Source organism: Dysidea avara, chromosome 3 (assembly GCF_963678975.1).
Source record: "Dysidea avara chromosome 3, odDysAvar1.4, whole genome shotgun sequence".
NCBI classification, from domain to species: domain Eukaryota; kingdom Metazoa; phylum Porifera; class Demospongiae; order Dictyoceratida; family Dysideidae; genus Dysidea; species Dysidea avara.
In genome coordinates, this window is record NC_089274.1 from 11,378,413 (window position 1) to 11,400,582 (window position 22,170).

General features: G+C 36.3%; 1 protein-coding gene across 1 annotated transcript in view; it reads left to right on the plus strand.

The window, feature by feature from the left end:
• The window catches only part of LOC136249359 (uncharacterized), a 28,377-nt gene extending 9,316 nt beyond the window's left edge, over window positions 1-19,061 (plus strand). The window contains exons 2-7 of the mRNA XM_066041323.1: window positions 4,556-4,723; window positions 8,154-8,214; window positions 11,325-11,385; window positions 12,465-12,542; window positions 13,725-13,880; window positions 18,947-19,061. Coding sequence (XP_065897395.1) covers window positions 4,556-4,723; window positions 8,154-8,214; window positions 11,325-11,385; window positions 12,465-12,542; window positions 13,725-13,880; window positions 18,947-18,997 — 575 coding nt within the window. The 3' untranslated portion in view covers window positions 18,998-19,061. The remainder of the gene's footprint in view (window positions 1-4,555; window positions 4,724-8,153; window positions 8,215-11,324; window positions 11,386-12,464; window positions 12,543-13,724; window positions 13,881-18,946) is intronic.
• Window positions 19,062-22,170: the final 3,109 nt, after the last annotated feature.

The window sequence follows — 22,170 nt, forward strand, 5'->3', positions numbered from 1 at the left end:
CTATCTACAAGGTAACTTCTTCTAGCTGATCTCTCTACAGGATGATTTGTTTGTAGCTGAACTATCTACAAGGTAACTTCTTCTAGCTGATCTCTCTACAGGGTGATTTGTTTGTAGCTGAATTCTGTATAGGTGATTTGTTTGCAGCTGAGCTCTTTACAGAATGGTTTCTTTGTAGCTGAACTCTCTACAAGGTAACTTCTTCTAGCTGATGTATCTACAGGGTCACTAGTTTGTAGCTGAATTCTCTACATGGTGGTTTCTTTGTAACTGAACTATCTATAAGGTGACATCTTCTAGCTGATCTTTCAACAGGGTGATTTGTTTGTAACTGAACTCTCTACAAGAAAACTTCTTCTAACTGATGTCTGAACAGGGTGAATTGTTTGTAGCTGAACTCTCTACAGGGTGATTTGTTTGTAGCTGATCTCTATACAGGTTACTTATTTCTAACTGATCTCTTGAATTCTGTTCAGAGTGACTGCTCTATTAGGATGACTGCTCTATTAGAGTATCTCGATCTCGCACTTGCTACACCAAGTTGGATTTCGTGTTATAACTCCGTGGCTTTAAGTCTGATTCTTCTACACCATTGAAGAGCCTTTCTAAGATGATAACTCCATCGGTACAGCGATTTTCAAAGCATTACCCCAAGTGGTTTATCTGGTAGGCGTGGCAAGCATAATAATAATAATAATAATAATAAAAATTAGCTAATCTCGATTGCGTAATTGTTACACACTGTTGATTTTTTCGCTGTATCTTCCTGGTTTTTAGCTCGATTTCTTTCAAACCACAAAAGGTTTGAGGTTCAATAGTTAACCTATTCACCCACCGATTTTCAGCTTCTTCCCATACGCGGTTTACCCTGTAGGCGTGACAACATATTGGTGTTATTTTTCGTGCATAATCGCTTATAACTATTTGCCTGTTTATGGTATTCCAGCCAAAGTTGTTACCGAGATGCGCCTTTATACCCCCCTTCTCTGTGCCAAATTTCAAGGCAATCGGATAACGCGTTCGCGTTTTATAGCAGTTTTTGTAAGTGTGCGAAAAGAGGAAGAAAAATAAGAAGAAAAAAACGAAGAAACTAAGCCAATTTTTGAAGTCGCATATCTCAGGAATGCCTGAAGCGATTTCGCTCAAATTTGGAATGTGGAGTACTGAAGTTGGAGGGAATGTACACAGCAAAATTTGTCTTGTTTCATCAAGGCAGCACAGAGCTACGGAGGTGCGAAAATTGCGTTTTCTTTCTTCCTGTCAATATACTCACGGGGTTGCGCGCCGGCTTCTTGGGCCGCACGACACACTACCGTGTGTCTTGATGTTAATAAAACTTGTGACAACAGGCTGCAAATTGTATTCTAGCATAAAAGGTGCAGGATTTGCTTGGAGAGCAACTGCAACCTATCAAGATACTCTAATAGAACAGTCACTGCAAAATCTTTAATTGACAAATGTATACCTAGGGATTTACTTTGTTATAAAACATTATTGCAAATAAATACAGATACTACATATATATTGCAACTTTATATAGCCATGAACAAGCAATCACAATGAAACCTCTGACTCTGATTGATTTACACACTTTTATAATCACATTATTGCACTTGTAATTAAATAATTGGTTTGTATTTTATAACTCTCTTTTTTTGCTAAGCATACCAGCAACTATCAGTATAAATTGGCTTTATAGTATTGAATCAGTAGGTATTTTTCTGCATTGGTAGAGTACTAGTTTGATCATATCATCTTCTCCCATTGCATCTGTAGATAAGACGAACAATGATTTGTGTAGAAACTAACCTCAAAGCCAGTTTATGGTTGGCTTTAGGTATATATTTAAATTACAAAAAAGAGTGAAATCCACCCAAAACAGCCAAGCTGTATAAAAGGGTGTGGCCTTCAAAAGGCCTGGGTGAAAAATGTTGGTGGTGGCCATGAAATGGCCAGAATTATGTTGATGACAACAAATATTAATGTACAAGCAATTATCAAAATTTATTATCATCCACATCATTGCAGCCATTTCATGGCCATCACCTTTGATTTCACAACTTTCTTCACCCAGGCCGCACCCTTTTTATACAGCCTGGCAGTTTTTGCATGGATTGTTTTAACATCACCGTATTTTGACAAGACTTGTCGGCAAGTATGTATAATAGCCAAGAGTTGAGGTTATTAGTTCAAAATAGTTACTACTTGGTGCATACATTAGGCTTGCACCTGTTATCCTGAACACATGACAATAGAATAGCAAAAGCATCAAGCATTGTGTCAGCACAATACAATGATTTTGAAAATAGTGGATATGTACTAGCTTTATGACCAAAAACATTCTAATAGAAATGTGATGTTTTCTTACATCATGATGGTGAATGAATGTACTGTAGGTATGCATAGAAAGTGTGAATCATGCACAAAAAGTAGACCAGTTACGAGAGTTTCTCCAAAGCGTTTGGTTCCTTTATGTATATAACAGAGTAACTGGAGGAGGAGCCCCATCCATGGTTCATATGGCAAGTTATAGTCCAAGCCACGTTTGCTACCCATACTTTTGTATGGGATTCATAGTTATTCACCATCAAACATTCTTGGGCACACACCACTAATCCTACTATATTGATCATTTTTTCATGAATTAATATGCAGATATTTTTTATTAAAGTGCATAATGAGCTTGCCAACACACCACACATATTACTGCATTTCATATCAAGAAAAGGTGTAATATTCTTATTTTTACTGTTTCTTGGTTGATTATTCACACTTTGTGGATGGAAATAAGATCAAGATAGTCTAATAGAGCAGTCACTTATGTACTCTAATACAGCAGTCAGGAAATACTGATAAAACAGTTAGTTTTCAAGTATAATCTTGTTAAAAGCATATAATTTTGAGCAAAATGGACTTAATTTTAAACACTGCTCAAAACCATAACAGGCTATTTTCAAATTGGTTGGCATGCATGTATCCCATGTACATAACTACTGTACATTTTGTACAATGATATTATGTGACCCAATCTGATAAAACCAGTCTTATAGCCCATCAAATTTTGACTACTGTTTTAAAGTTTGAACTTTTGGAAATGATAACTAATTAACATTTTTCCACTTTGGCCATCATTATTTTTTTCTTTGTTTCCCGTTACAGCCCGCATCAATTTTTAGGTAGCTGCACCAAATTTTAATTATTTAATTATCAAACAGTATGTACTGTTTAAGTAGGAATCCCCCCAAAAATGACGTGCGGCACCTAAAATGCTGCCTTCAAACATCACCCTAGAGACATGTTACGTGTTGAAAATCACCTTTACGGAATAATATTAGTGCATCTAACATCAAATACAGCATTAGAAACAAGTAAAAGCTAATAGACAGCTGAATATAGAATTTTTTTTAAATTGCTAAAACTCAGATTTTAGTCTCACTGCCAGACTGATTGATTGATTGATTGATTGATTGATTGATTGATTGATTATTGATGGATCGATCGATCGATCAATTGATTGATTGGCTGATTGATTGATTGATTGTTTGATTTAGTTTCGCCTCATGGTAGTAAGCTAAAACCATTCTTCCCTACCAGAACCTGACCACATTCGCAAGGCTGGAGGCCAAATGAAGCAGCGTACAGCTGCCATTTTATGCCACAATAACAAACTCACCAGTGAGATGTGCCTTTTGGGCTTTAACCATATTGAGGTATTAATTTTTCCTATCAACACTTTCCTTGAGCAGCATATTTAGATGCTGCAAACTTATTGAAGCACTTACGCTCTGTAGATACCTGTAACTTCACAATAGGTTCAATGCCACACCTATTATTAATCCGATCTTGGTCAATTAATAGCGATTGAGCACCAAGACCATACCTCTTAACAATCTATTGCGATGACACACCACATTGTTATTGGCCTGTCTGTATGCTAGTACAACGAAACTCCTAATAGTGGAAGGCTGACTCGAGATACTCTAATACAGCAGTTATCCAGTAGAACAGTCACGTGTGCATAGATGCAAGCAGGAGCTCATAAGCGCCGCAAGACGCTTGTGGTACTTATAAGCTCCTGATGCAAGTTATAACAAAAAAAAACACCAAATAAACTAAAAAGTATTAATTTAAAAATGAAGCAGGGATCCAAGCAATAAAAAGTATAGTGAAACAAGAGATGAATGACGGTATTAATGCATAGCTTGGTGGGAAAATCCCTAATTTGGCATTAAACAAAATCATTGTTATAACATGTGGGGATTTTTCCACTGAGCTATGCTGTAATACCACCAGTCATGTCTTCTTTCACTACTTTTTTTGCATAGATCCCAACTACCTAAGCTTTTGACACTGCCATTGTCTTTACCGATGCATGCAATATCTATAACCAAGATGGTGACATATGTACAAGTACCACTATCACTCCTCAGATCAAAGGAAAGCCAGTGCATATATATCACATATAACATGCTGTAGTCAGTAACTTTATGACATTTTCTGTGTAAGACTTTCACTATACAGCTTTGTAAACCTATTTTTTTGTTTTGTTCTATAGATAATTTAGTACTTACATATGTAAGAATAACCATTTATGATATGGCTGGAGTTGGTTATGACTATGTGCTGAAAGTTACTTTGGTTGGAGCTGAAAAGGTTGGAAAAACTTGTCTTCTGAGACGGTACACAGAAGATATCTTTAGTCCATCTTATGTTGCTACTATTGGTAAGTATGTGTGAGTGTGTGTGTGTGTCTGTGTGTGTGTGTGTGTGTGTGTGTGTGTGTGTGTGTGTGTGTGTCTGTGTGTCTGTGTGTGTCTGTGTGTGTCTGTGTGTGTGTGTGTGTGTGTGTGTGTGTGTGTGTGTGTGTGTGTGTGTGTGTGTGTGTGTGTGTGTGTGTGTGTGTGTGTGTGTGTGTGTGTGTGTGATTATGCTATTTGTGTAAAAGTGTTTTAATTTCATATGGGGTAGTTGGAGAATTCCTACAGTGTACATAACTTATGTTAAAGGTCCACTGAAACAGTAAAATACACTTTCGCTATTTTCAATCCTTGCTACTAGTGGGATAGGTTGGTACATGTGGCAGATTTTGTTTTGTTTAGTAGATATTAATAATACATTTTAGTGTATTGTGGTTAGTCAACTATATTATGTCATTACATATCAGACAAAGAAACTTTAGCATGCGTGTAGTGCCATAAAGCAGTGGCGGATCTAGATAGGTTTCTGGGGTTTCGACAGAAACCCCCTTTTGAATTTAGCTGCAGTGGAAGTCTAAATACATAAACATTGTTGTACTGACAATTTGTCATATCAAACAACTATATAGCACTGTATTTCAGTAGCATGCACGCAGCTGCACTTAACTGACACCATTTATAGCTATTAAACCCTCAGCAACACTTCACTTTTCATCTCCCACTGCATTAAAACGATCGAGATACTCTAATAGAGCAGTCACGTAAGTACTCTAATAGAACAATCAAAGCAATAGTTTATAGTCACCATGCATCTTTGCCTATAGTTAGCTATAGTATTTACAGTTTAAAGCATTGGATTTATTATAATTGCTAAATAAAAGTAGCCTAAAATCCAATCTCAGAGCTTCTAAAATCTTAAATTTTTCTGGAGAAATGTCATCAAATGCCTTATTCAGCTATACCAACTTTCAGAAACTCCCTTTTAAAAATCCTAGATCTGCCACTGTAAAGTAACAGAAGTGTCCATGTGCAGCTAAATTCGATTTAGTTTCACGTCATATCTACCAGAACAATTTGAAATACAGTAAGAACTTGTACTGCAGACAGTTACAAGCCTACAGGAGACAGTGAATTTATGCTGGTCTTGTGGTGAAGAATGCTTAAGAAGAGACTACAAATCAACAGTACAGTGGGTGAAGCACTTCTAAGTTTATGTCTTGGATGTTTTGAATATGTTTAAGAGTCCAATATACTGACATAGATGGAGGTAGAGAAACACGAGGAAAAACAATTGCGATGGTGCCACTGGCAAGATATGCACAAAATATTATCTCTACCATGCAGAGAAGCGACTCAGGAAAGTGTAACATAGATGCCACATTGTTTGTTTCATGGTACTGCTAACCCAGCTTTGTAAACAAACCAATTTCAGTGAAGCATAATGAAGCATGAGCTTCAATGGTGCAAAGCACTACAGGCTGAGTACAGGTAACAACAGAGCAACTCTGCTATTGTTTTCCAGCAGAACGTTCAAGTAACCTTGGAACACTATGGAGAGCTTGCTATTGCCACCAGCGCATTAGACTTGTACTCTTTATCTACCTTTCCCATTGTAAAGTGTATAATAACAGTACTTCTGTTCTTTGTCTTACGTCTCAATGTGATGTAACTACACTTTGTGGAATATCTCAGTATAACAACATAATTGAATTATTAAAAATGTGTTTATGTGCATTGCATGATACAAACAACTTTTCATTCCATAAAATTGCAAGTGAATTTTCCATTTCAGTGGACCTTTAAATAGTAAATAAACAACTGATGTAATAGTAGGAGATTTGCATTTTCCCACCAAAAATATTAACCAGAAACCAATCTTGAATTTCCTTCATGTCCCCTTGGCAGTATTGGCTAGATATTATCGAAGCATACCTTCAGAGAAAATGCTTTCAATGTATTTCTAAAATTTTTCTGTTTGACCGATCGACTATCTGACCAACTGACCGACCAATTGACTGACCAACCAAACAATCAACTGTCTGGCTCATTCAATCAATCAATAATACACACTTACTATATACTTGATTGTATTTTCACTGTTAAATGCTTAATTAGACCCAGCAAGTACCATTGACATACCATAGGGGATACAATCCATGCATCATGGACTAATCATTTTTCTTCTTTATGTTCCAGATTTTAATTTATAGCAGCCAAGCTGTTAATTTGTAGGTAGCATGTCCTGAGTTGGCAATCACATTATCTTAAATAATATTTGCTGTGCCATGATATGTCCTCCTAAGCAGTCAAAGTAGGAAAATTAATTGCAGCAGTGCTTCTAGTACTTATCATGTGTAAATAGTACTGTACATCTGTAAATAAAGCTCTTTTGTTTGATGCATATAAGAATTATCAAAAAACACGATTTAACAAGAGTATAGAAATTTTACAAGCTATAGTATGTACAAGTTGAGCTGAATCCTGATAAACAGTTAAAAATAATTATTAAAAGTGGATATTATTTTCAAGAGAGTTAACATTTCAGCCAACCAGATGATTAGTGGCAACAGCAAAGGTGTCAACAACAGACACACACGGTTTGGCACCATTACAAGTTCAGGAAAGAGTAGTAATTGACACCACACTTTTATGGCTTCCACATAGAAAATAATTATATGGTGAAAATTGATTGATTGTAAATATTACGTTAGACACTTGAACAAAAAGATTTCAAAATATTTTTAGCAGGCCAAGCAGTACTACAAATGAGCCTAATTTCAAGATCATGTATACTTGCATCCATGAGTTATTAAATGTTTTTGAGGATCCAGCTCAATATCTACATACTATAGGAAGAATCATTCTTTTAGTAATTGATAGTTAGGGCATGTGTTCAGATGAAAACAATAAGCCTGGCACCATTCTTTCTTCTAATGCAGTATGCATGGGTTCACCAGTCATAATAATATTACATAAAAAGTAAACAAACAAGTACAAGGAAAAATTTTGAGTTCAATTAGGAGTCAAAGAAATAAAAAGTACAGTACAGAATTTGATTCCGAACTGATTCCACATTCCTTGGTTCCGAACTCTTGGAACCAAGGGTGGCCCATAAGTCTAAAAAGTGGAAACGGGACACTAAAAATATCAGTATTATCAACTACCCTAATAGAACAGTCACTACTCTAATAGAGCAATCATTTCCATAGTTTGGTTAACCGGGGGATAAGTGAGGTCCGGATACACAATTGAGATTGCACTGTAGTGAAAAAATAAGAAAGTTGCCTTCACCTGAAGAGACATTTATTCAGTCATGGGTGTATACTGAGAAGTAGGAATTAAATGTCCACTAGTATATCTGTGAATGTACCTTGTTTCATTTCTTTGATCCCTAGTTGAACTAATTGTTCCTTGTACTTGTGTATGTATGTATAATTACATGCATATATTATGCAGGTGTTGACTTTGCAGCCAGAATAATTGATGTCAATGAAAAGAGTGCAAAGTTGCAGTTGTGGTTAGTTATACTTGACGTGTGTTGTACACACATATCTTAGGTGGTTGTATGCTGTGTAGATATTCTGGGGTATTATGCAATTTATTAAGGCGCATACATACATACATACATGGTTGATTGTCCATGTTGCTGTCACTGTCACTGTCACTTGTGTATTTTAGTGATGAGTGGCCTATGGTAGAATTGCTTTGTTGCACATGAGCTGGCTTTATAATATATCAAGACACACAGTAGTATGTTGTGTGGCTCAAGAAGCTGGTGCACTATGCTGTGGGTATATTGACAGAAAGAAAGAAAGCACATATGTAGCTCCATGATCCCTTAATCGATTGGAACCAGTTTTAACCACCAGGTATGTAGGGGAGTCCACATACCAAATTTGAAGGAAATCATCCTAGCCATTTCCAAGATATGGGATGCAGGAGTTTTTCATTTTTGTTTTGTTTCCTTTCCTTTTTTGCACACTTTGCAAAATCTACCATAAACACAAACACATACTCCAATAAAGTTGAAATTTGGTACACTTAAAGGAATTGTTAAAGTAAATCTCAGAATCCAATCAAGTTATACCAATTATTAGGATCAAACTGTCATGCCTACAGGGCATACCGCTTTGGAGTAGCCATTGTAGGAGTGCTTTTGGTGGTTTGAAACAAATCAAGATTTAGACCATAAAGATACAGTGTGTAACAATCATGCAATCAAGTTTTGTTACAATTAAATCGTTTAGTTTCCGTGCCTATTAGGCAAACCACTTATAGGAACGAGCTGAAAATTAGTGTGGAATACCCTTCCAGTGGTTTAGAAGAATTACAAACTAAATGTAACAAATCCTTGATCAAGATACTCTAATAGTGTAGTCACCCTATTAAAACATTCAGTAAGTATCAAGTCATCCTGTAGAGAGTTCAGCTACATACACAGTCACCACATGTAGAGAGATCAGCTACAATCAAGTCACTATGTAGTGAGTTCAGCTACAAACAAGTCAGTAAAGAAAAAGACAAGTTAAAATGAAGCTTCAAAGCTAGTCCTTTGGCCAGCTTTGGTGTATGAGGTTGCAAAAGAAAGACCAGCCAAGCTGTGAAAGAGGGTGTGGCTCAAAAAAGCCAAAAGATTGAAATTAAAGGTGGCAGCCAAGAAGTGGCTGCACTGCCAATTATTTTTAATGGTGATCAAAGTTTAACAATTCTTAATACTATACTGTATAGCCAGCTACTTACTCTGAGCCACTGGCACTTTAGGCCAGTGGACTTTCAGCACACACTAGAACTTAACATCACTACTTCAATTGTATTTATGCTGTAAAGCTTATCTATATAAAGCTGAAAAGCCATCTGTCTGTCTACATTCCTTTGCATCAGACGATTATCTTGCTAACCAATGCATGTGTCGAAGCAGTTGCTGTGTCAAACAAAGCGTTCATCATCTAAGAATTACATCACTTTTAAATGAAGCTTCTAACTGTCATTTACAGAGTGATTAGTGCAAGGGTGTATACAAAAATTTGCTTGAATTTCTTTCTGTAAACTGTATACAAACCACAGGTAAACACCTATACCAGTCAACATATGCATGCCTTTATAAGACAGTTTCTAATGCATTTTCATTAGTGTTGTAGGTTTAGTTAAGTGGTCAAGGCATGTGCTTTTTAAACACTTAGTCATGGATTTGATTCCAACTGGTGAAGTTTTCTTTTATTTTTTTATTTTTTCTTTGGCAACTTTTTTAGTAGCTACAATCTTTTTTTCTATACTCTAAGAACTTATCATATAACGTTTTTCTCTGATTGTGCACCTTATTTGTGCAACATTCTTTCTGAATGTGCACCATTTTATTTTCACACTCAGTGTAAATACTTTGACATTGACTTAAACGTTTTTAGTACGGAAATAATTTTGGTGAGCTATAGATGGAAATACATACACAAGACTATACTGTATCTATAGAGTAGTTACTGTTTCAGCATTATAAGTTTAGAGTAAGTATCTTTTACTCTTGTCAGTCTTTTGTCACAATGAAATCCTGCATGTATAGGGTAGGCTTAATACACTGATGGATGTAGTATTGCTGGAGTGTAGGTATGCTTGCAGTAAAATTACACAACTTTGTACAAGTGGGAGTCACAATTTTACTTGAAAGTGAAACAGAGAAACTCCTGCACTGTAGGGCAGGTACTGTATGGCAGGTATACTAATGTTATGTTATAATTTCTTTTTGCTGTCAGTTAAATGTAGAATCTGAAATGCTATTATTACATGTTACGGCCTGCATGACAGGTACTACTATTATGAATTACATCATCACCTGTGTGGTAATATACTACTACTGTTAACTAGCTACACAAAGCACTGCTGTTAAGCTTACGTACCTGCCTGCATCATTGTGCTTACATTTCAGTCTCATGTTTAATGTGACATCACTTGCATGCATAACATGGTACTGAAGTTAATACTTGGTTTCCATTACATTGAATTTACACAGAGATGATATGCAAAGAGTAATTTAAGCGTAGATGCATGCACAAAATGGCAAGTCCTGCACTGTAGGGCAGGTATCATTTCGGTGAGTTAAATGTGTGCTGTGCATGATATTGATATAATGCTTATGACTTAGTTAATGTGGACATGGTTCTGCACATAGGCAGGTACTGATGTTAGTAATAAATAAAAATATAAAATGGTGGCCAGGAAATGGCTGTAATGATGTCAATATACCATTCTTTTTTAATGGTAATTATTAAAAATGAAATTAGCATTAACATCAGTTCAGCCATTTCCTGGCTGCCACCTTTGATTTCACACCCTGGATTTTTGCAGGGCTGCACCCTTTTTTCACAGCATGGCTGTTTTGGTTTAGATAGATGTTACAACAATCTCTTCAGTGTACAATGGATGTGTGCAAGTACTACTTGCTTTTATTGATTATATAGATTTTGTTAAATTAATTTCCCATGTTGCTGAGAGACTTACTAGCTATCAGTATAATGCACTCACAAGTTAGATACCATAATACCCTCTGATACATATTTAAATTTTTTAAACTCAGCGGTATAGTAGTGTAGCCGGGTGGATGTGTGAGTACATAGCTATGTTGCTGCTTACATATAGGGACACCGCAGGTGATCCAAGATTTCAAGCAATAGTACAGTCATATTACAGAGGAGTGGCAGTAAGCAAACCTGATTGAGATACTGATGTGTGTGTACTTTCAAGCATATGATGCATGAGTTTCATGATCATAGCATGCTGAAATTTTCCTAAATTCTGAATGGTTATTGTATGTATATGGGTATGTGTGTGTACGTACATACGTTTACATACATATTCATATGTGTGTGTATTGCACCCCTATGAACATTTTATTTTGAGAAAGTTTTTAAAATGTTTGCCAATGATTTTTGTATTAGTGGAACAATAATGTACGTTTCCTATGTTTCTTGTCAATGAGTTGGAAGGCTCAATATTTTAAAGTCTAAATATTGTAGTAAGAGTTTACCTGTCAGTAAAAAAAAAAATCACACACTGTCTATTTTTGTAGTATGTCAACTGCATATGTCACTAGTTTTATAGAGTACATATGTACATGCAATATCTATGTGATGAAGTATATGGTTAGCTATATAATGCATCCAGTTCTGATTGATAATAGGGCTGGGCGATAGTGGATTTTTCAATGTCCGAATGATAGTAAGACACTATTCACAATAGATGAAAGCACAACGATAGTGAAAATTCTCCTATTTTCTACTTATTACCTTCAAAGAGATATGCAAGTAGAGATTTTTACTTATGGATATGCTTTCACTAAGAGACTAAACAAACTTTTTGGCTAATTTTTGCACCTAAATATTATTTTTAAAAGCATTTTAGCAGTAATGTCTGCATATTTTTACATGTTAATCACTGTCTGATAGTAATTATTCAAACGATAGGCGATACCAATAGCAATACTATCCCGATATTCTGATATGTTCATACTATCCCCCAGCCCTAATTGATAATACACTCCTCAAAATACATATAACCAGCCAGCAAACCTGAACATTATCATTATGATAACTCTGCTTGGTACTAAAGTTCAAGGTGATGTTTTGTATAAAATGTCAAAAATAGGCAGTGAAGTCATTCAAAAAGACAATTTTCTAGGACAGCTTTACCCTAAGAATTTTGAGCATTGTAGTTAGTTAAATGATAGAGGGCAACCGTAGCATATATACTTAGTAACACAGTAATACTTGTTAACTTTAGGGTGTTATGTTGGTGTATGACATTACCGATGAAGAGTCTTTCCACCATATTGGTAAAGTAATTGATGATGTTAAAGCGGTTAGTGCTGAATACACATAATATGTATGAAGTTTAGTTGTTCTACTGGAGCCCCTGGCCTTTTTTGTTTGTTGTTGTAGGCATTATTAATAAGTAGTTACATTTGGTAGTCACAATTGTAGTCTGATTCATCTAGTAGAGTAGCTATAAGCAACAAATTTTTGATGAAATTGTTCACTTTGTGATAAAAGCATCAAATTTGCTATGGAAGTTGAGTATGGTATACTAAATCATTTGAGATATGGTGCCATGTCCAAATCATTGCCTTATGGCATGTTTGGAAATTTTAAAAGTTATAAAACATGCCTTGTGGCATGTTTTTACTTTTAAACTGGATTATAAACCCAATTCTAGCTGATCGGGAAACTATATAAGTGGTTTCAGATATTTATTTGATACTTACTTGGTGCTACATAGCTCAGTATTCCTGCAGAAAGTCCTTATAGCTGATAGCAAACTAGCCACTATCATCCTTGACAATTATCATAACACATGTTTGAGGTTATGTTATGATGTTCATACTTCTCTGCAGGAATAACCAAGTGAGTGGGCTTTATCACTAACAAAGAATCTCAGCAAAGTACTGAATAACAAATGGTGTTTAATGACAGTAATGTACAAGCATGGTATCATATATCACAATATATCACTAAAACGATAATATCACTCAGCTCATCTTTGACTAAGGTTCACTGAGTGAAACATTTCAGTTCCAAGAGCAAGATCTAGAGTATCTTGTTTTGCACCAGGAATGTGAGTAATCCCTGCTTTGTGATTGTGAACATACGTATAGAATTGCAATTTTCTATGTCTGTTATACTCAGAGCATCTTGCTTGAGATGAATGGTAAACCATTTTCTCTACTCCAAGGCTGTCTACTATATCTAGAAAATACCCTTATCTACTCTTATAGTGGATTGCCTAGTCCAAGGACTGTTAAAGTTTGTTCTACTCTGAGAATGATAATGCCTAACACAGCTTCCAGAGTAAAAGTTACAGAATCAAGCTGGTATTTTACTTCAACTTAAACTTTTGCTGCATAAGCAAGTTACCTCTTCACAAGATGAATTTCAATTTTTGTTAGTCATTGTTGACCATGGGACTGTTGAGCTGTTGTATGTGTTCACTATAGTTTAAAATTATGGTACAATTAAAAGTATTGAATTTCTCATCTTTTTTCAGCTAGCAGCTCCTGATGCAGTGTATGTGGTTGTTGGTAACAAGTGTGATCTTGAAAATGCTCGTGTTATCAGTACAGAACAAGGACAATCATTTGCTGATGAACATGATTGTAAATTTATGGAAACTAGTGCCAGTGATAATGTGAATGTGACTGAGGTAAGATATCCCTTCATGTGACATTGCTTATGCTGCTAGGCACCATATACATAACTAGGATACAATTAAGATCACACAATTTTTCATTTATATACCAACCAGTGTTGTTTTAGTCCAGTTTAGTAATAGTTGTAACACAACCATGAGGTTTGTATTTGATTTGTAAACACGACACCCAAGGGCCGCAGGCCTGAGGGTGGAGTTGTTTACAAATCAGATACAAACTGAATGGGTGTGTTATAACTGATTTGTGGTATGGGGCGTGTGCAGATCAAAGGCGCTCATTTGTAACACAGAGGGAACAAGAACGTAAGACTAATATTGGCTACCACTGAGTGCTGTGTGCAAGGAACGATTTTTTACTCACTAATTACTGTTCTTGATAGTTAGTTAATTAATCGTAGGCTAGTTTATTCATTGGTAGCACGTTTGTTATGCACAAGCGAGAGGTGCCGTCATTGATGCCAATCACTCCAGCCATTGTACTGCTTCACATCATTTAGACGGGTGTAGCTGAAGTGTCTGATATTCATTGTTGAGTGATGCAGCACTATAATAGCCTTGATTAGCTTAATTTATTGGCGAACGAACGTGTGGTATAGATACCAACTCAACCCAGTGGTTTTATTACTTCCCATTCATTCAGACGAGTGCAGTGTTGTTTGTTCACTCGTTCCAGAGCAATTTACCTCCTTGTCAGTAGCCTTGTATTGTGACTTCCTGTGTTGGTCTGGTGTTTGGTTTCATTTGAAGTCTTTGAGCTAATTAGTGGCCAGACTGTGTGGCCAAAAGGAGGTACTTAGCCATGTTACAATTATTTGTAAACTGGTTTACAACTGATGTGTAAAACTGGCGGCAGCCTTTGATCTGCCCATGCACCATACTACAATTACACTTATGCATGTACTACAATAGTTCCAATTACTTTACAGTAGCTAATAACTTGTGATACTTATATTACGATGATTTATTTAGTTTGGGATTATGACACTGATCATATACTGATAGTCTTGCTTGTGCACACAGTCATTGCTTCAAAAGAGTAGCTCATTATATAATTATCTCACGAGCTCATGTACAGTATATTATATTGCATGCAAGGTGTTGCTGAGTTATCACTAACATTCACTCTGTGCTTTTTGCATGTTCTACTACACAGCTGCTCATTACCAGAATAGGTAGGGCATGAAATAACCACCAATTTGTTTCTTGGTATTGCATATTTTTCTCAATACTAAACGATGTGGTTCACTAGCTTGCTGCATATTTAAATAATTATTTTACATAAGCTTTGTAAAAATTATTTTCATGCTTTAATCAGGTATGTTTCCTCCAAGCAAAATTGTGACCAGATTTTGGAAAACCTAGCCACAATGTGCAATTGTAGAGAAACTGTATTAAATATTTTCAATAGTAGTAACTCACCAACCTTGGCTGCTATGGGTCACATTTGCAGATATTTATGATATTTCAGAGCATCTAGAGTACAAGAATCACCCTCTGCAATTTCCCACCATTTTATAGATAGTTCTTTTACAAGTGTTGCTGGATAACGAGTCCTCACAAAGTGGTGGAGAGTGCAGTGGGCAACACTTGTAGTTGAAAATGAACAAGTATTGTCATGGCAAGCTTCAGACCAAAAGTACATTCCCAGATGAACCACAATGACACAAAACACACACATTACCACTTTTGCGTAGCTTTGCCAGTCACTTTAAGTCAATGACATGGTCTCAAGTCACTCCAGTGTTGGCCTCTAGAGCATTGTGTGGGCTGCAAAAGTCTGTCTCTAGAAAAGCTAGGGTCAGCATGTACCTGGCATGTTAAGGGGTTAGTGTGAAACAAATACTAGCCAGATCAAAACACACGGTAGTGTGTCGTGCGGCCCAAGAAGCCGACGAGCAACACCCGTGAGTATAGTGACAGGAAAAAAGAAAACGCAACTTCTGCACCCTGTGTTTCTTTGATGAAACAAGACGATTTTTACTGTGGACACGCCCGCCAACTTTAGTACTCCACATACCAAATTTGAGCAAAGTCTCTTCAAGCGTTCCAGAGATATACGACTTTAAAAATTGGCTTAGTTTCTTGGTTTTTTTTCTTCTTATTTTTCTTCCTCTTTTCGCACACTTACAAAAACTTCCATACAACGCGAATGCCATATCCGATTGCCTTGAAAATTGGCACACAGTAGGGGGGTATAAAGGCGCATCTCAGTACCAAATTTGGCTGGAATACGATAAACAGGTAAAGAGTTATGAGCAATTATTCACAACAAATAACACCAATATGTTGTCACGCCTACAGGGTTAACCACTTACAGGAAGAATCTGAAAATCGGTGGGTGAATAGGTTAACTATTGAACCTCAACCCTGTTGTGGTTTGAAAGAAATCAAGCTAAAAACCACAAAGCTACAACGAAAAAACCAACAGTGTGTAACAATTATGCAATCGAGATGAGCTAATAAAAAAACGACTACTTGCCAGACCTACTAGAAAAACTGCTTGAAGTAATGCTTTGAAAATCGCTGTACAGATGGAGTAATCATATTAGAAAGCCTCTTCAATGGTTTAGAAAATGCTATGCATAGTATCAAGAGTTAATAATAAGAGAGGAGGGTGTCTAACACTGTATAGGCCTGTAATAGATGATTGAGCAGAAGTTAAACGGCTTCCTTTCCATGTAACGTATAGGCTTCTAGTATTTGTTCATTTCCTAACTGCAATTAGTTTAGCCGCACCATGATGAATCCTCGAGAATATTTGAAGACTGAACTAAACACTGAGCTGGTATGTACAGGGAACGGTGCTCTTTCAATTGAAGAATGCTCAAAGAGGTAGGGTAACATGGCAAAGCAGTAAACATTCGAAGCGATGCTCCGCCTTTGGTTCAGTGTTTATTGATTTCTCAGACACTCTCCCCCAGAGTTATCTTTGAGATTAACAGCCACACTTCTTAAGCAACAGAGCGATGCTCTTTGTGGAGAACTTGAATATCGAGTTGAACGCACACCCTCGTGTCTGGGATAGCCTTTGTGGTTATATGCGAAAATATACTAGCCAGTCTGTACGTTAGGCGGAAAGGAAGCCGTTTAACTTCTGCGCAATCATCTATTACAGGACTATACGGCGTTAGACACTCTCCTCTCTTATTATTAACTCTTGATAGTATGCTTTGATCTTTGGCAGATAATGAGGTCTTTAAAAACCATGAAGAAACCTGCTAGTGGGTTTCTAAAATGGTTAGAAACCTGCTAGCAGGCCTCTAACTAACTTAGAAACCTGCTAGCAGATAGACCTCAGCATTGCAAATCTCACTTTTGATCATTGATTTGCTATGCATGCTCTGCAAAGCATATACAGGCTAATAGCCCATAGACCAACAGAACTTGACCTACTCCATCCCTTTTATAAGCACAGCTATGCCAATTCGATTATGGGAGTTAGACTATAATGTTGTAGGTACGTTTGCTATCATAAACAGAGAAATCCAGAAATATAACGGAGTTCTATTTAATGCCTGTCAGTGTTTCAAGCCTGTTTAATATGCTTTTACTGTACTTTAAGCGGACTCCCTATTAATAGGTAAGCTTTCTTGTAGAATGTTTATTTTTTCTTGTAAAAAAAGCTATGTAGGTGCGAAATTGTGTATATACTTGCTTAGTCACAGAAGGCCCAAGTATTATTGATCATTGACAACAATGTTACCACTTACTTTAAACCCTTGGTAGTGCTGTCACAGTAGCTATCACTCTTTGTTTGATCTACCAGCTAACAGAAGTAGCGATAATGTAGCTAGCTACAAGCTTTAATTTGAAAACACGTCCAATCTTCTCTACTGGTCGCATGACTTGTTTTAACACTGTGACGATTTTGAAACGACATATAACTCAATCCCACAATAGTTCCACCTACATAGCAATATATATATAACGCCCACATTTTCTAAGTCGGTTAGGAACCACGCCCTCGGCTCTTCATGTTTTAGAAGCCTCGCTTTGCTCGGTTTCTAAAACCACGAAAAGCCTTGGTCTAGGTTCCTAACCTATACGTAGAAGAATCGACACAGGGTTATAACACGAAATCCAACTTGGTGTAGTAAGTGCGAGATCGAGATACTCTAATAGAGCAGTCATCCTAATAGAGCAGTCACCCTGAAGAGATCAGCTAGAAAAAATAACCCGTATAGAGATCAGCTACAAACAATTCACCCTGTAGAGAGATCAACTAGAAGAAGTTACCTTGTAGAGAGTTCAGCTATGAAAAGATCACTCTGTAGAGAGATCAGCTAGAAGAAGTTACCTTGTGAAGAGTTCAGCTACAAAGAAACCATCATGTAGAGAGTTCAGCTGCACCTGTAGAGAGTTCAGCTACAAATCACCCTGTAGAGAGATCAGCTAGAGGAAGTTACCTTGTAGAGAGTTCAATTATAAAGAAACCACCATGTAGAGATTCCTGTAATAAATATCTAATCCAAAACAGCAAAAAAAAGAGTGCGGCCCTCAAAAAGGCTATGGTGAAAAAAGATGTGAAATCCAAGGTGGTGGCCAAGAAATGGCTGTGATGGTAGGTTAATGGTAAAAAATTTAATAACGACAATTCAGATGATTTTGGTGCCGCTTGGTCTTGGCACAAAATTCACCTGAATTGTCGTTATTAAAATTTTTACCATTAACCTATCATCACAGCCATTTCTTGGCCGCCACCTTGGATTTCACATCTTTTTTCACCATAGCCATTTTGAGGGCCGCACTCTTTTTTTACAGCTTGGCTGTTTTTGATTAGATAGTATAGCAGGTAACAAACAGGTCACAAACAATAGGTCACAAAGGTAAAACAGGTCACAAAGACGTAATTACAATTGTCATATATACCACATGTATACCTATCATTAGTAATGAAAAGCCACGATTTTGTGTAAATTAATTTTTATTTTTTAATCACTTCCTTTAGATCATAACAGATGGTATCCTCTATTGTGTAGTGACATGTTATGCATTATACAGTATATAACTTTACATGCAGTACCATATTTGTCTTATTATGATTCACGTACATACTATAGATGATGATAGAGATGACAGCAACCATTTTGGAGATAGTTCAGAATCATTAAATGCTTTTAGAACTTTTTATATTAATATAGTTTTAAATTTTTAATAAAATTAGATTTGATTTGAGTGTAAATGTTTGTCGTATAAGTCTGTGCACTTTCACAATCACATTAATGCACCTATCAATGTTATCCCCTACCTACCCCCTACCAGGGAATGGTGGTGATTTGATCTTTTGAATCAAATTTCTTCACCCATGGGGCACAACTAGTGGTTAAATTCCCACATAGCATGGCTACAATATGCTTCAGAAACAGGTTAGTTCTTAATAGCTTGCAAGTTAAACAAATACCAAATTTTGTGAACTGTCAAATACCCTACTAGAAACAAATGGGCCACTAATCCCTGGTAGGCTGATCTACTATAATGCAATGATTAAAGCTACTGTAACTAAGCCATCACACTTAATAATGAGCCATATGCATGTAACTACTACAGTCATTACAAATGCATAGTGTAGTATAGGGTATAGCTCCAAGGGCTGACTGCTTTAATTAGATCTATATTATTTGAAGTCATTATTTTTACTAACAAAAGGCAGAACTTGTATGTCATTCAATTGAGCCATGCTTCACACCTTGGCTAATTTATCTTTTAATCATGCAACCTGATATGTGGACCCCATTACAAGAATACATGGCTCATTATTATTATCGTTATTAGACTTTACAGCATACAGTATAGTAATGGGAAGAAAAAAGATACAAACGTTAGTGTATGCTGGTGGTCTGGTGTACTGCCAGCCAAACAAAAAGTAATTACTAACAAAAATTAAAGTCAATACTATCAAGAGTTAATAATAGTGGGAGGGTACTACTTACTTAACAAAACCACTAAAAAAGGTTACTTAATTAAGAACTTAGTAAAAGATACAGGGATTTGTCAGGGTTGAAATAACCAAGCTACACTGTGGAACTACGAGTGGGGTAGTAATGAAATTGAGAGTACGTTTGTGTCCTATAATTTATTGGAGGTTGATAGTTGGTCACAATTTGTACATAACACAAACAGATCTTGATGTTGAGCCACTGTTAGTCTGTCTGGTAACAATCTTACCGCATTTAATGTATGATTGTCCTTTCACCAGCATTTCTTCACTTCTTTAGTTCTTCCCTTAACAGTTTATTGTGATGTCATTCCCTAGGAGTTAAATCAGGAGAAATGTAAACATTGGACCATGTAGAGCTGCTACATAATTTTACCACTTGTCACAAAATGGACCTTTTAGTAGCAACGTTCGTTCAGAAATGTTATGAAAAATAAGATTACACTTCTGTTTTTCTTGTTCAACATATTCTTCTACAGCTGTAATAACATTTTAACTGTTAGATGTTGCCATTGGTTAGGAGCTGGCTGCTGCACTGATCTTAGTATAGAGTCCATTGCAAAAGGATCCACCATCTCTTCGATTGAAGCCTTTATGAATTCTTTAGTATCTTTGAGTGCTTCTGTGAATTGACCCACCATTTTGCTTATTGCATCAGTAATAGTTATAGCAATGACTTGAGTGTGGTTTGAAGAGGTATCAGCAGATTGACTGTTGCTATTTGGGGCCAAAAGAACTCATACAGCTACCTGGTCCACTTTGCAAATTGGCTTCACAGAATTGGCAGAGCCAGTGTAATTGGTTGTAATTCCCAATGATATAAGTTGGAATATTCTCACAGTGACCGCAAAACCATTTGTCACAGTATTCATACTGGACAGAATTATTGACAAACTAAGAGCACTTGGCACACTGAGCACATAGCCATCATCATCCCATGAAAGAGTCAGGTCTGCCTGTGAAAAAAGATCTGGTTTGAGGATTGTTGCTGTTGATCTGGTAATTTCTTAGTGTATGGTCCTGTAACTTTTGCAGCCTTCCTTTTATGTTTTGGCAGTTTGCTCTAATTAATGCCCTTCAAGGTCATACAAACTTCAACACAAGCAATAGAAAAGGAAACATTTCCAAAAATATGTCATTTGTGAATGCTCTATTTAATGAGCACTTTTGTAGATTTCTTTGAATTGAAGACAATCATTCATACTATGGATGTGCACTATACAAATGTCCATATAAGTAGCTATATTGGATATATAGTGTGTTAACAAATTCATTGATGCATTGAATTGCATTGCGGAAATCTCTGATTGAAGAAAGGTATTTCACACCACTTCTTCAAAAACCATATGAATACGTTCAGCATTTGTAAGGATTTAATTAAACCAACATGCTACTAATATGCTAATTGCTGCTCCAAGACACAAAATAGATATGGGGACTTTTACAAATTGAGTGATGATATGCTTTAAATTACTCTATAATAGAGCAGTCATTGCATTTCTGGTAATGAACCCTCCACATCCAAGAGAATTGAGCACAATTAATAGTATCAGTAGAAACAGATCTTGGTTAAAAATCAGAACCCACAATAATGTTTAGTCACAGTGCAATCCTTTAAACATAGCTAGCTATGGGGAGACTGCAATGGTGGAATGGACTGGAATGGAAATGGTGGAATGAAACAGTAATGAGGTAATTTCACTTAGTGGTCAACTCTTTTCAAAGGCCACCTATTTGTAAAGACCGTTTAGTTTAATATCAATTGTGACGTGATTTTCCAAGTTTGACAAATCTTAATTAACTCATCATGTGTTTAAAATTACATCCAGGAATAGTGCTATGTTAGGAGTAAAGTGACCAATTGCAAATTTCAGGCTGGTGCCATATTCACAAGTCAAGTAATGGATTTCCAAGTACATGCAATTGGAAAGGCTATAAGACTCCTTTTCACAGATCTGCTCACAATTGTTGTTTTAGGTTGTATTCCCATAGAACAGTCTCATCAATGAATTGTGTGCCACATGTTATGCCTAGAAAAGCCAGAGTGATATCTGATTTATGATACAACAATACCCCTTACAACTGTACAAAATTTAGGATGTGTCCATGAAACTAAGCAACTAAACGAGCTAATATCTGGTGAGGCCAAGGAATGAATGTTAATATACTGGCAACTAAATTATTTACAAAAATCTATACTTTATCATTGACTCATGGAGTCTGACTGCATTCCTAATTAATTCCCTTTAACTCTAATTGGCTAGTAAATTGGTGCTTTTTTTAATAGTCATTGTAGAAGAGAAAAAAGTGTGGCCAAATTACTATAGTAGCCAATTATAGTTACAGGGA